Here is a 14,656-nt window from a genome sequence, read left to right on the forward strand (position 1 = left end):
AAGAGTCAGAAGCGGTTTCTGAGCTGGCCAAATAGAGAGGCTTAGTGGATGAGGACATGTTAAAAATGGTACTGAAATGTAAAAGTAGAGAACTGTTTTTACAGCTTAGTGTGCATATATGGAGTGTTTGAAGATGACTAAAATGATTTTCAGTAGTGATTTAACATTCACATTACAATTTACCCCAATATTATTCATGTACATTTTACAGCTAAGTTCAGTGTACTTACAAAGTGCCACAGAAAGGTGTTTAGAAGCAAAGTATTTGGGAAAGCCAGATTCCAAATGGTAGCTATCCTCAAAATCTTCCTGTGATCAAACACCTCACCTCTCACCTTTACTGTAACACTTATGATCATGTTATCTGTTCACGATTTACCAGCATAGACCTCTAATTAACAGCACAGTATTTCAGTGTCTCACAAGCCCTCTTGTGGACAGTGTGAGGAAAGGTTAATGTTCACTGACTGCAGTTTGTCAAGTTTCAGCTCAGATGGTTAAGTGAAAACTTCTGCTTCACTTAGGCAGTGCTTACTTGGAACAACAATTGTTGTGGTGAATAGAGCTGATAAGTGGACAGCACAAACGCCTCCTTCATTTACATAAAACAGCAGAATTTCTTTGCTTCCACCTGATCAGCGAAACAGTGAGTGGGTGAGTAAGTAGGTGGAAAGCTGCAGTGAGTGTGTGTGCCTGAGTGGGTGAGTGAATGTGTTTTATCTTGCCAGGTCAGATGGATGAGTGTTAGATTTGTGTCACGATTATTATAATCATAGTAATTAATAGTTTTAAATTGAACAATACGTTTGTTCTGTAGAAATTGTAACTTTCCAGGTGTCAAAGAATATTTCATGAAAATGTCCAAGGGATATACACTAAATGTCCAAATGTTTGTGGACACTTATTTGAATGAATGCATTCAGCTACTCTAAGTTGCACCCATTGCTGACACATATATGTGAATACACACACAGAGATTGTCTAGGCCCTGTGCATAAGCACTGCCAATAGAATAGGACTACTTGGAGCAAATAAACATGAGCCTATTGGAACTATGCCTAATACCAGGCGTGGACTGAAGGGGAATAAAGCCCCCCAGTTAGAGTGGCAATCATCCAGCATACTGACCTCCTAATGCACTTGTCACTGAATGCAATCAAATCCTCATAGCAATACTCAAGAATCTAGCAGAAAGCCTCCCTAGACAGTAAAGACAGTTACTCCAACAAAAGCAGGATGAACTCTTTTTTAATACCCTTGAGTTTATCCCAAAACCTTTGTACATATAGTGTAGTTTTATTTAACCACATACATTCATAGTCACACATACACCTCTTCTTAAATATCTTCCTTCCTTCATGTTTCATAAGCTAGGTCAGGGTTGGGAAATCTCACAACACACATTTTATGGTGTGCTAGATAGGGACTAGTATCTAATGTGAATGGCTGCAGATTTAGCCCAATTACACAGCCTATTATAGTCTAATCCTGGTCCACATCTGGTATTTACCAATAGCCAAAAAAGAAGTTGGGCCAAAAATGGGCCAGATGTTGTTGCTGAAAATTGTAAACAAGATCCAGTTGTTGTCCAGGGAAGGGAAGGCTTTCTACTAGATTTTAATGCATTGTTGTGAGGTTTGATTGCATTCAGCAACAAGAATGTCAGTGAGGTCGGGATAATTGGTTGATCACCACCCCCATCTCATCCCCAACTCCCAAGTTCATCCCAAAAGTATTAGATGTAGCATCACCATCATTCCGGAGAACACAGTTCCACTGGTAAATGCCAGATTGGGCCCAGATTCAGGCCACAACAGCCTTGCTATCAGAGGAGGGGGTCTAGCTGCAGCTGGAAAAAAATATTCTGAGAGCGATCCAAGCAGAGAACAATATTCTTTCTCTCAGATTAGTACTTTAATATAATTCTTACATCATATTATAAAAACACCATATTATAATCATAAGGGCTATATAAATCTGAAGCTAACTGTGTAATATTCCTGCTTTACAAACTGTACCACATATGTGGGTGAGGCCCTAAGCGACCGCCTCTATGACTGATGGCTATATGGATGGAGGGAATACATTAATATTAGATGTTTTGAAACTATTACAGAACAACGTAGCATTTGCCATGCCTATATTATACGAAACATGCACCCAAACGACTAACTAAACCGTCTGTTTATGTATGAATTACCGATGTGTCCTCACAGCTCCTTATATGACGTGGTAGATGTGAAATATTATTGAGCAGTGATCAGTTATCGCTTTTTCGTTGTTGTTGCTGAGGCATGCGCGCCCCTGCAGCTGTTGGTGAGTGATTTGACGGAGCTGTCCCTTTCAGCACCACCGACTACATATCGTGCGTGGTAGTACGTGTTGCTGCGCAGCAACAGAGCGCAGCGAAGCGAGGGATTTAGGGGATTTCCTTCACCCGAGACAAAGGACGGGGAAATGGAGCATCGTTCAAGACCGTGGCTTTCTTCGTGCACGCCCGGAATCATCTATAAGAGCTGTTGTTTGCTGAGCGAGGGGGAAGAAAACCCCCCAGTCTCTAAGAATGCCTGACGGGCACAGAAACGTCTGGGCGGCGTGAGTGAAGATTCTGGGAGACGTTTGGTCCACCCCCAGTCTTAACTCACACGAGTCAGTTTAATGGAATCACCAGGCTAATTTCTACCGTCGGAGCCACGGACGTTCAGTAGAGTAAGAAAACCTCGGTTTTTTCTAAGGAAACATTTAGGAGAACGTGGTATGTGCTTTGTAAGACTGGAAGGCATGTTGAAAGATGAGCTAATACGATTTGCGTCAGTCGCGTGAGGTGAAAACCACCCGTCTCGTTTGTAATGAGTTGATTTGCTCAGGTGGTCTTTGATGAGTGTTATAACTTTGCAAACATGAGCATGACGTGCATCCACTACAATGACAATAGCACTATTCTAATGACAATGAGGATTTTTTTGTTCTTAGAATTTGGGTCAAGGGTTGTTAAGCAAGTGCATCTCTTAATCAATGTTTTCTCCTCTTAGATCTGCACAAGGTGAGCCTCAAGACATGACTGGACAAAGTCTCAAGGTTGTAAATGGGGCCAGTGCTGAGAACAGCGCCATACGCATCAATGTCGGAGGCTTCAAGAGGCGACTTCTGTCTAACATACTGTGTCGCTTCCCTGAGACACGACTTGCCCGCTTGCTTCGATGCCAGTCAAAGGAATCGATCCTTGAACTGTGTGATGACTACGACGATGCTGAGAAGGAGTTCTACTTTGACAGGAATCCTGCACTTTTCCCTTACGTTCTGAATTTCTACAACACAGGCCGCTTGCACGTTATGGGGGAGCTCTGTATTTTCTCATTCAGCCAGGAAATTGAATATTGGGGCATCAATGAGTTCTTCATCGACTCCTGCTGCAGTAGCATCTACCACTGCAGGAAAATGGAGCCGGACCGGGAAGAGTGGGAGGACAAAAGTGATGAGGGGAGTACTACTTCTTCCTTCGATGAGATCTTAGAATTCTACAGTGATGCTGCTAAGTTTGACAAGCAGCCATTGGGGAGCATGAGGAGAAAGATCTGGTTAATGCTGGACAATCCTGGCTACTCCATACCCAGCCGTGTAATCAGTGTCTTCTCCATTCTGGTGGTACTGGGATCCATAGCCACCATGTGCATGAACAGTATGAGTGAGTTTGCTCTACTGAACAGTGAAGGCCTGCCTCAGGAGGATCCCCGTTTTGAGACAGTGGAGCATTTCGGAATAGGCTGGTTTACCTTTGAGCTGGTTGCCAGGTTTATGGTAGCACCAGACCTCCTCCACTTCTTCAAACTCCCTCTGAACGTGATCGACCTGGTGTCCATTCTGCCTTTTTACCTCACTCTTCTGATTGACCTGGTGGCCGAGAGCAGTCCTGCATTGGCCAACCTGGGCCGTGTGGCACAGGTGCTCCGGCTGATGCGAATCTTCCGAATCCTGAAGCTGGCACGTCACTCAACGGGCCTGCGCTCACTTGGAGCTACTCTGAAAAACAGCTACAAGGAAGTGGGGCTGCTGCTTTTATACCTGGCAGTGGGGGTGTCCTTTTTCTCAGTGATGGCCTACACCATTGAAAAGGAGGACAATGATGGCCTGACCACCATCCCAGCCTGCTGGTGGTGGGCCACAGTTAGCATGACTACAGTGGGCTACGGAGATGTGGTGCCAGGGTCTATTGCAGGAAAGCTCACTGCCTCAGCCTGCATTCTGGCAGGCATCTTGGTGGTAGTGCTGCCCATCACACTCATTTTCAACAAGTTTTCTTTGTTCTACAAGAGACAGAAGCAGCTGGAAATTGCCATGAGAAGCTGTGATTTTGATGAGGGAATTAAGGAGGTACCCTCAATGAACCTAAGGAACTATTACGCTCATAAAGTGAAGTCTCTCATGGCCAGTCTGTCAAATATGAGTCGTAGTTCCCTTAGTGAGCACAGCCTAAATGATTCTCTGCAGTAGCTCAGGGTCTTGACTGCAAACTCCTCTGAAATGCTTTAGAAAATAAGAATATTCTATTCAAGTCTAGAAAACATTGTTGTATCAAATAGTTCTGCCACTTTCATCCAATGTTGACTGGGTGTTTGTTTTTACTGCATTGCCTTCCTGAAACGTTGACTGATTTGTGTGTTTGCTGTCCACAGTCCTGAAAGAGTCTTGTTTTTCACAATTTCAAGTGTTTGGATGCAGGATTAGAATTTTTCACTTTACACCAGTGATATTCACTGTGTATCTAAAAAATGGATAACCACACCACTCTAGCATTAACTCATTGGAAAATAAACATAACCCTGTTTTATCTGCCGTACAGCGGTTTACCAATGCTGTTCTAGTGAAAATCAATCTGTAACAATGGTTTGTCTATGTTGGAGTTCTGTACTTGAGCACTGGTAGAGCACAGTTTATTCAGTGTTGTATAATTAACAGTCTGAATATGTTGTCACAATGTGTGCGGGAATATACCTCTCCTGCCAGTGGTGTCTTATGAGAGTTTCAGTGTTTCAATGTTATTAAGTGGTAACACAGATGCTGAGTTATGTGTGAATGGCTAAATTGCACAAATAAAGACAACAGAAGCTTTTTTACATAATTTGTATAATTTGTATAAAACTAGCTTTTATATAGTTGAATGATATATATAGGATATAGTATCACCTGAGAAAAAGCATAGGTTTTGTGTTTGGTTGGGCACTGTGAGAGCATTAGATGTTACTTTCACTGATAATGCCATAGTAATAAAGGCTTGCAGCAGAATAGCATCAACTTATTCATCCATGACTAGATTTACTTTTCCAATAACACCTGAATGAAGAAGCGGTGGATAAAATTTAGGTGACCTGCTGAGCTGTTTCTCTTTTATTATATTATATTATTATATTATACTATTTAGGCAGAGTAGTCCATGCCCATAGTCTAAATGTATGTTGGAGTAAACATATATTTAAAAGAAATAATGTTTACTTGTACATTTTAGAGTTACATTAGGTGACCTAAAAAATATAAGGTACAGTGCATCCGGAAAGTATTCACAGCGCTTCACTTTTTCCACATTTTGTTAGGTTACAGCCTTATTCCAAATTGTATTAAATTAATCTCTTTCCTCAAAATTCTACACAAAATACCCCATTATGACCATGTGAAAAAAGTTCTGAAAATTTATTAAAAATAAAAAACTAAGAAATCACATTTACGTAAGTATTCACAGCCTTCGCCATGAAGCTCAAAATTGAGCTCAGGTGCATCCTGTTTCCACTGATCATCCTTGAGATGTTTCTACAGCTTAAATGGAGTCCCCCTGTGGTAAATCCAGTTGATTGGACATGATTTGGAAAGGCACACACCTGTCTATATAAGGTCCCACAGTTGACTGCATGTCAGAGCGCAAACACCAAGCATGAAGTCAAAGGAATTGTCTGTAGACCTCCGAGACAAAATAGTCTCGAGGCACAAATCTGGGGAAGGATACAGAAAAATTTCTGCTGCTTTGAAGGTCCCAGTGAGCACAGTGGCCTCCATCATCCGTAAATGGAAGAAGTTTGGAACCACCAGGACTCTTCCTAGAGCTGGCCGGCCATCTAAATTGAGCGATCGGGGGAGAAGAGCCTTGGTCAGGGAGGTGACCAAGAACCCGATGGTCACTCTGTCAGAGCTCCAGCGTTCCTCCGTGGAGAGAGGAGAACCTTGCAGAAGGACAACCATCTCTGCAGCAATCCACCAATCAGGCCTGTATGGCAGAGTGGCCAGGCGAAAGCCACTCCTTAGTAAAAGGCACAAGGCAGCCCGTCTGGAATTTGCCAAAAGGCACCTGAAGGACTCTCAGACCATGAGAAACAAAATTCTCTGGTCTGATGAGACAAAGATTGAACTCTTTGGTGTGAATGCCAGGCGTCATGTTTGGAGGAAACCAGGCACTGCTCATCACGAGGCCAATACCATCCCTACAGTCAAGCATGGTGGTGGCAGCATCATGCTATGGGGATGTTTTTCAGCAGCAGGAACTGCCAGACTAGTCAGGATAGAGGGAAAGATGAATGCAGCAATGTACAGAGACATCCTGGATGAAAACCTACTCCATAGCGCTCTTGACCTCAGACTGGGGCGACGGTTCATTTTTCAGCAGGACAACGATCCGAAGCACACAGCCAAGATCTCAAAGGAGTGGCTTCAGGACCACTCTGTGAATGTCCTGGAGTGGCCCAGCCAGAGCCCAGACTTGAATCCGATTGAACATCTCTGGAGAGATCTGAAAATGGCTGTGCACAGACGTCTCCCATCCAACCTGATGGAGCTTCAGAGGTACTGCAAAGAAGAATGGGCAAAACTGCCTAAAGAGAGGTGTGCCAAGCTTGTGGCATCATATTCAAAAAGACTTGAGGCTGTAGTTGCTGCCAAGGGTGGTTCTACAAAGTATTAAGCAAAGGCTGTGAATACTTATGTAAATATGATTTCTTTGTTTTTTAATTTTAATAAATTTTCAGAACTCTCAAGAAAACTTTTTTCACATGGTCATAATGGGGTATTTTGTGTAGAATTTTGAGGAAAGAGATTAATTTAATACAATTTGGAATAAGGCTGTAACCTAACAAAATGTGGAAAAAGTGAAGCGCTGTGAATACTTTCCGGATGCACTGTATATATTTAAATGTGATCAATGCGGGTGCATCGAAACATTAACATCACACAGCTCCAAGGGCCTGGGGTTGTGGGTTTGATCCCCTCTCTCTGTTTTTTTACCTTCCAAAATAGCCTGATCTCAAGAGGAATTTGTGGATTCATACAATGTAAACAAACAATATGCACAAAATACTGCTGCAACCCAGATATGCACAAATCAAATGACCAGAAAAGACAAAGTCACAACAGTGAAATGTTATTACCTGGACACACACCTAAACCTAACCTATATTGAACCAGGTAATTACACTAATCCTAACTTTAACCTTTACCCTAACCTAAACATAACCAAACTCTTACCCCAACCCTAAACATAACCATAATAGAATGTGGAATGCCTACCGTTGCAGGAGTTTCTATCCATTAATTCCATTTGTATTAGCTCCATAATCTTGTTGTCCAAAACACACACAGGGTGACTTGGCTATGGTAAATTGCCTCTGGGTGTGAATGAATGTGTGCTTGTGTGGTGCCCTGCAATGCACTGGTGCCTTTTCTAAGGGGTATTCCTGCCTTGCACCCAGTGATTCCAGGTAGACTCCAGAGCCACCACAATCCTGACCAGGAAGACTTAAATAAGAAGCTGAAAGGATGGATATTTATGACTGACAAATAGGAACATACTTCTGACAGGGTGCTGCTATGAAAAGTGCTGTGAGCGACAAGAGATTAGTATTCACAATGACAGTTTCAAAGTGCTAGTTCAGTTAGCCGCTTGAAGACAAACTGGCCAGATACATTATGTGTCCAAATGTTTGTGGAGACCCCTACTTTAAGTTGTACCAATTGCTGACACTGATGTGCTGACACAGGTTGTAACTTGTCTACAACCTGTAGTAAAATATTGCCAATAGAATAGGAATCTCTATTCTATTCTCGCATTTAAAGCCCCCAGCATTTCCATTGCTGTGGAGCCGTAGAACTGCATTCTTTGGAATGATGGTGCGCCATCAAGTACTCCAAAATCCAGTAGAATTTCCTGAACAGTAGAGATAGTTACTCCAATAAAAGCAGGATAAACTCTTTTTAATATCCTTGATTTCAGTAAAAACAATGAATGATGAGGTGATCCTAAACACCGCATAGTGTATCATGCTGTTGAATGTGCTCATGGTCTTATGAAATGAATTAATCTCTATAGCAGGTATACTACAGTTAACATTTTGCAGCTTTTTGAGTTGTAAGTGGTGTTGTATAAGTCCTATGTTGTAACCTCCACTTTGCAGAGGTAGCTGTTCTGATAATGAGTGTCTTTTGGGACTGAGCTAGTGTGTGCTTTGATGCTGATGACTATTCATCAGCAAAAAACATTTGGATTACATAACATTACCACAGAGCTACATGCCTAACGTGTGCCATTGGAAATTTTGTTTATTGCTGTTAAGAGCCCACTGACTATCATAAACTGTGCCATTTGTACCTTGGTTTAGAGGCACAGGCTGTTGCATAATAGTGATGTCCCAAAGCCAGGAGCATCCTGATCCAATGATGAACTCATGAACTCATTTACTAATTTAGGCTCAATGTCCCTCATTAAGAAAAAGGATACGATAGCAAAGGACATTAGGTAGGCTCATCCTTATTTCATGTCTGGTTCCACTATTGTTAGCCAAGAATTGAAAGCTAATTCTCCTTCATTATTGTTAAGTGCATTCTTTCATTGACACAGTTTACCCATCTTCTACCGACTACTTCCAGTATGATACTGCACCATGTCACAAAGCAAAAATCTCTTAAACTTTCATAAATGTGATGATGAGTTCAGTGTTCTTCCCAGTCGCCAGATCTAAAACCAATTAAACATCAAAGAATGGGAGATTCAGAGCAACAAGTTACACTGAAAATCTGCAGAAAATCCATAATGCAATTAAGTCAACATGCACAGGGATTGCAAAGGAATATTTCCAACCTCTTGTGGAATTCAAGCCATAAAGGGTAAATTAAAACATTATCAATAATTAGAAATGTGCCAAACTACTGAAATGGCACTTGCCAGGAACATATGGGCAGCTTCCTTTGTCATTTACCATTTGCGATGAATTCATTGCTCCAATCTGATACTATGGAGCTTCCAACCTCAAACATACAGCCATATGCGGGAGCAGGCTAAGGAGGGACTGAAGCTTCAGTGGTCATCCCCTTGGGCTTACTGTGACCTCTTCAGTTCCAGATGTAATAGAACATCTGGATCCAGGAAAAGCAAACATTCATTGGTGATGGTTACACTTCATTGAACATTGGCCCTACATTACATTACATGCAATACAGTTCTTCATGATGCAATGTTTCTGCAGTCAGTCCCTTTGGGCAAAATGATGGACACAATCAAAATGGGTGAGTGGTCATAAAACACACAAAAAAACAACAGCTGAATTTGCTTGACGTTTACTTGGTATAATTTTTCTGTTTATATTCTAGCATTTGGACTGCTGATATACTTTCCCACTCTGCCTCAATATGAGCTGATGAGCTACAAACTTGCAGTCTAGCAGACTTTCAATTCTTGTTGCTGACACTGGACATGCATGGCAGCTGTCACTGGACAGTGTTTTTGAGAATGGTGCAGATAATCCCTGTAGTTCAGTTAGATGTTGTTAACCTGCAGTTTTTCCATATTTGGGTTGTGTCCACCTATATCTAAAATAAAAAGCAGAGAGATGCTGATAGCCTAGTATTAGCTTTTAGCCTAGCCCAGGTCCCAGGTTTTTGCTTTGTCACATGTTGAGTATGAGCTCCCCTTCTGTGGACACAGGCACAGGAAAAGCTGTAGTAATGAGACCTGGTTCACGTAGCAATCCATATTCCCATAACTAGCAGAGTCTGGAGGTGATGTGTCAATGGTATAAGTTTCAACAAGGCCATTTTCTCCTGAAGTTGCATTTAACCACTTTACCTGCTTTGACTAGGAGGGCTCGTAGGGCTTTTGGTGGTCTGGGTATGACATTTTGGGTCATAAATAAAAAAAAGTCTGTTGTGTAACAGTTTGGTGGTTTTGGAATTAGCCCATCTTACTGCTCTGTCTAGGTTGTATGTCTGCCTACGTCTTTCTTTTGAAGGAAGACACAACAGTAAGGTTCATTGTCACTGCCACTGTAACAAACTCTAATTATTCAACTATGCCGGTTTTCCACTCCTGCACTTTTTATTAAATGATTAGTTGAATTGGGTGTGTTAGCGAACCAACAAGTGTTATAAGAGTTTGGCTATCTAAGACACAAGTGGAGGCAGGACATCTTGAGGTATTTGCCAGTGTTTATGCTTTTCCCATTAACATTAATTTATGTTATTTTACCTTGATTTTCAGAAAATGCATTTATTACCATTTTGCACACCATGTTCAACTATGTGTGTAACTTTTTTTGGTGGTATGTTCTTAATGTGTGGTTTTATGTTGCTGCTGTGAGATTGGCGTGCAAAGTGGTTTAGTTAAATGGGGTGGTGATTATTAAACCACTCTCATTATCCAATTTCTGATCAGTCTGTTGCCAGGGAAGAGCAGAGAGCACTCCTACCTCACCATCTGTTCCTTCTATACTGTTTAACTACAGAGCTTCTAGCTAATTTTCCCTCTCCCACTGCTTCATACACACGCACGCACACTGTGCCATCGAACACAGCATTCTTCCCTCCAATCAGCACCCACTCATCATATGCTTACATGAAACTCTTTCACTGCTCTGCTATTTAAAGCCTCCTTGCAACCTTAATCCAGCAATTAAAGAAGTGAGGGGTTATATTCCAGATCTGACATCTGCCCTGACATCGCTTTGTCTCTCATTAGAAGAGCTCATGTTGCTATGGAAACTGACAATTACACTATCTCACTATCTCTGTTTAATGAGTTAAATAGATGATGGATATCCCTCAGCTGGGGGTAATAGTGCAGGAAATGTCAGAGTGCAGCAAAAAAGCAAGAAAGGCCAAGCATGTGGAATGAGTTTTATTTAAAGTAACAGTTCAGTGTAATTATGATACAGTTCAGTTCAGTGTAATGGTTCTGCATGTAATAGGGCTATTTTCCTATTTTACTATTTGTCTTGTACTTTTTAAGAAGCTATTTTGTGCTAGTTTGCTTGGTGTCTGCAGTAACTTGTGTTCCTAAACCTGACACATGCAAACAAGTATGCAGGACTAAATAATCTCAGTTGAGTTTTAGGAGCGAACACAGACTGAAGTCCCACCTCTTTCAAGAATACAAAGTGTAGTGTATGTTGAGTGTTGTGGTCTCCATACTGACTTTTGTATTTATTAGTATCTAAGCTTATGATATCTTTCGGATCCAAGATGATACAAACTAGCTAAGGGTATTTTCTGAGTAATGCCTCAAATGTAAATGAATGCTCCTTTCTTCGTTAGTTTTTACCATAGCTTGCAATCACAATCGTTAAAGAACACTGCATTCATACTAATATTATATTATATTTTCTAAAGCACTCTATGATCTTTTGAAGGTCACTTTTGCTTCCTTTAGAAGCATGTATTTCACAAAAATACAAAGCCTTAGAATGTATCTATTGAGGATTTTTTCAGAAAGTTGGTTGAGGGAAAAAATGCACACAATTAAAAACCTGTTTTCCTTCCACAAATAAAACAGGCTGATTTTATGTGTTTATTTTAATTAGATTTTACTTAGATTTTACTCATTATTTAACTATGCCAACATTTTCAGAAACATATACCGTGTCCAGCTTAGCTTAGCAAGACGAATCTCATTAACTGGCAAGTCAGATGGTGCTTTTAACACATTGTGCTCTTCCAAAAACCTCAACATAAACACTGTCTGTCTACAGGCACAGAATCCAAAGTGAAATCAGGGGAGATAATAAAACAGATTTATCAGTGTAATTGTAGCCCTAACCTTTCATTTTTAAATCTACAATTTATGAATATTTCAGTTTCATTAACAACAAAATGGACTAGCCTGTGAATGCCTCTGCCTCTGCTTGTGCTCTAGAGAGCAGAGAGAATGACACTCCAGCAGTTCAGCCAAGCGTCATAATACAGACTTACTGGCTCGTCAGCTTCACTCTGGACAGACTCTGATGGAATCTGACAGCATTCGTAAGGCTTGGCCTCTAGAGGGGGTACTGTAGATTCTCTCACTTGTCCACTTTCTCCTCCTCTATTCCCTCCTCTTCCTGTGAAAACAAAAAATGCAGAGAGAATTACTCTAAGCAGTTTATTTTGTATGATTTTCTTGTAGGCTATTGCTATTGACCTATTAGAATTAAATGTAGCTTTTTAGAGATAACAACAGAAATCTCACAACTTCAAAATCTAAACACTTTCCAGATATGTAAAGCCATCGTTCTTAAACATATGGGTGCCCTGGCCATGGTTAACTCAAACAAGACCCAAGTTATCCTTTATAGACATACACAGCAGCACAATAAGATTTAGCCTCTGCATTTAACCCATCTGTTGCATACACATATACAAAACATACACATACATGACTAGGGGGCAGTAAGTACATACACTAGGTGCGGTGAGCAGCTTTCTCAGCACCCTACAAGCTGTGGTGTGGGCTTGGTGCCTTGTTCAATGATACCACCTCAGCTGTGAATGTTGAGGGCAGAGAGGGAGGTCCCTTTACTCCCCTCACACCCACTTTTTTGCCAGTCCAGCGAATAAACTTATGCTTCTCCTTCTCTATCCATTAGGACAAGGATGCCCCACTTTTGCTGTGAATGTAAATCTTACAGCTTATCACCCTCTCAGTATAAACCAATGAATGTAGAAATCATGGATGCCATGCTTTCATCCCCTACTATTCTACAGAAATTAAGTCAAAACTGTCTGCTGTGTTGCAACCATAGTCTGTGCTGTAGAGACCAGTGACAAAGCAAGACACGCCTACTTATTTGGCAGACCAGCCCAATTCCCCAGACCAAGAATGTCTGAGAACCCGTTGACGCATTGACTACTGAAAGATGTGGTCTGAAACACAATGCTACTGAACTAATTACATAGAAACAGTTGTACTGCTCATGTCATTTATTAAGCACATTATGTAAACATCCACAGTGCAGGCTAGAAAAAGTAAGTGAACTGCTGTGTTAATGGAGCTACCTGGCAAAATGTGTTTCAATTGAGGATACCAAATTGGAAGTGTGGATTTCACAGATGCTTTGCCCATTAACCCCTTTATGCAAATAGGCTTATTACACACTATGGCATATTATTCAGTAACTAAAGGGACTTCTGTACAAACTGGTTGGGCTATTATTTGGTAATAAAAGCATGTAATGACACTTTTGGCCCACCAGGGGGACACAGACTGTACAATGACAAATCTATTCTCAACTTTCAGAAGATCTCAGAAGACATGTTATACGGACGTGTGTGTGATGTGCAAAATGTTTGATTATAACTCATTTATTTGGGATCTTTGTCTCTTCCGGGCGCACCTGTTCTTTTAAAGGATCCAGTATCACATAAACCTAATCATCACTAATCACACAAACCACTGCTCGCTGCTCAACCACAGCACTCTAAGAGGTGGAAGATGGAGGCTAAACAGAGAAGTAGGATGAGCAAGAGCAGGAGAGGTGTTAGTATACACAGCTGTGTCTGGATCTGATATAACCTGGCCAGCTGTGGAGGAGATTAGAGCAGGTAGCTAGTAACACAGCCATTTCATTATAATAGCTCAAGCTGCTATGCTATGATTACCCAGACATCCAAGTTGGACATATGTACAAAATGTGACAGTAAAAGATGTACTTACAGAGTACTTTTACTTCTAGTACACCTTTAAGCAAGTCTGCAGAGAGTTTGACCCTCATTATTAGGGCATCAATACAGCAGCAATAGAGTAGCACAGATAGCCAGTTAGTTCAAATTAACAGCTGAATAACAGGTGTTAACTTACCTCAACATGTTTTTACAGTCATTTAACCACCAGGGAGTAGAAAAGCCCTCTCATTATTTCTGACCCCTATTAGACAGAGGTGACGTGTCTTTTATAGTCTGTTTTTGAACACCGCAGTGGAGCTGGAGGATACTAAACTGCACTGATGGACACTGAAAGTGAGATGTTGCCTATAAAGCCTGTCCAGGAAACACTGATAGGTACACTTCCCATCCCACCTCTCCCAAATTACATAGCTAAAATGTCCTGGAAATAGGAATTCTGTATATCGGGCTTGCTCACACACTTCTTGGGAGCATGAGAATGACAGATAGAGCATGAGTGTGATACAGAGAGCATCTAATTTGGTCCCTCCTGTTGCAAAGTAGACCTATCAATGTTTTCTCTGGGCGGGATTTACAGTCGTCCACTCTCATTCACTGTGCATAAGTTCAGTTTAGGGTCCTGCAGTTCTGTGTTCAAAACAGCTATCCCTGCTTATAGTGTCACAATAATGACAGTGTTGCTGCTCTGTTAACAACAGCTCATTTCTATCTCCCATGGGGGTTAAATGACTGTAGAAGACAAGCTGAGGTGAGA

General features: G+C 41.3%; 1 protein-coding gene across 2 annotated transcripts; it reads left to right on the forward strand.

Annotated features, from left to right (window-relative positions):
• The first annotated feature begins 2,326 nt into the window (after positions 1-2,326).
• Positions 2,327-5,119, forward strand: LOC140536750 (delayed-rectifier potassium channel regulatory subunit KCNS2-like). Of its 2 annotated transcripts, none has more exons than XM_072658757.1 (2): positions 2,327-2,755; positions 3,033-5,119. In XM_072658757.1, the coding sequence occupies exon 2, from the start codon at positions 3,058-3,060 to the stop codon at positions 4,489-4,491; it is 1,434 nt and encodes a 477-aa protein (XP_072514858.1). In that variant the 5' UTR covers positions 2,327-2,755; positions 3,033-3,057; the 3' UTR covers positions 4,492-5,119. The 2 variants fall into 2 exon arrangements, with proteins under 2 accessions (XP_072514858.1, XP_072514850.1); XM_072658749.1 differs by having other exon boundaries at positions 2,327-2,709.
• Positions 5,120-14,656: the final 9,537 nt, after the last annotated feature.

This window comes from Salminus brasiliensis, chromosome 1, assembly GCF_030463535.1.
Source record: "Salminus brasiliensis chromosome 1, fSalBra1.hap2, whole genome shotgun sequence".
Taxonomy (NCBI): Eukaryota; Metazoa; Chordata; class Actinopteri; order Characiformes; family Bryconidae; genus Salminus; species Salminus brasiliensis.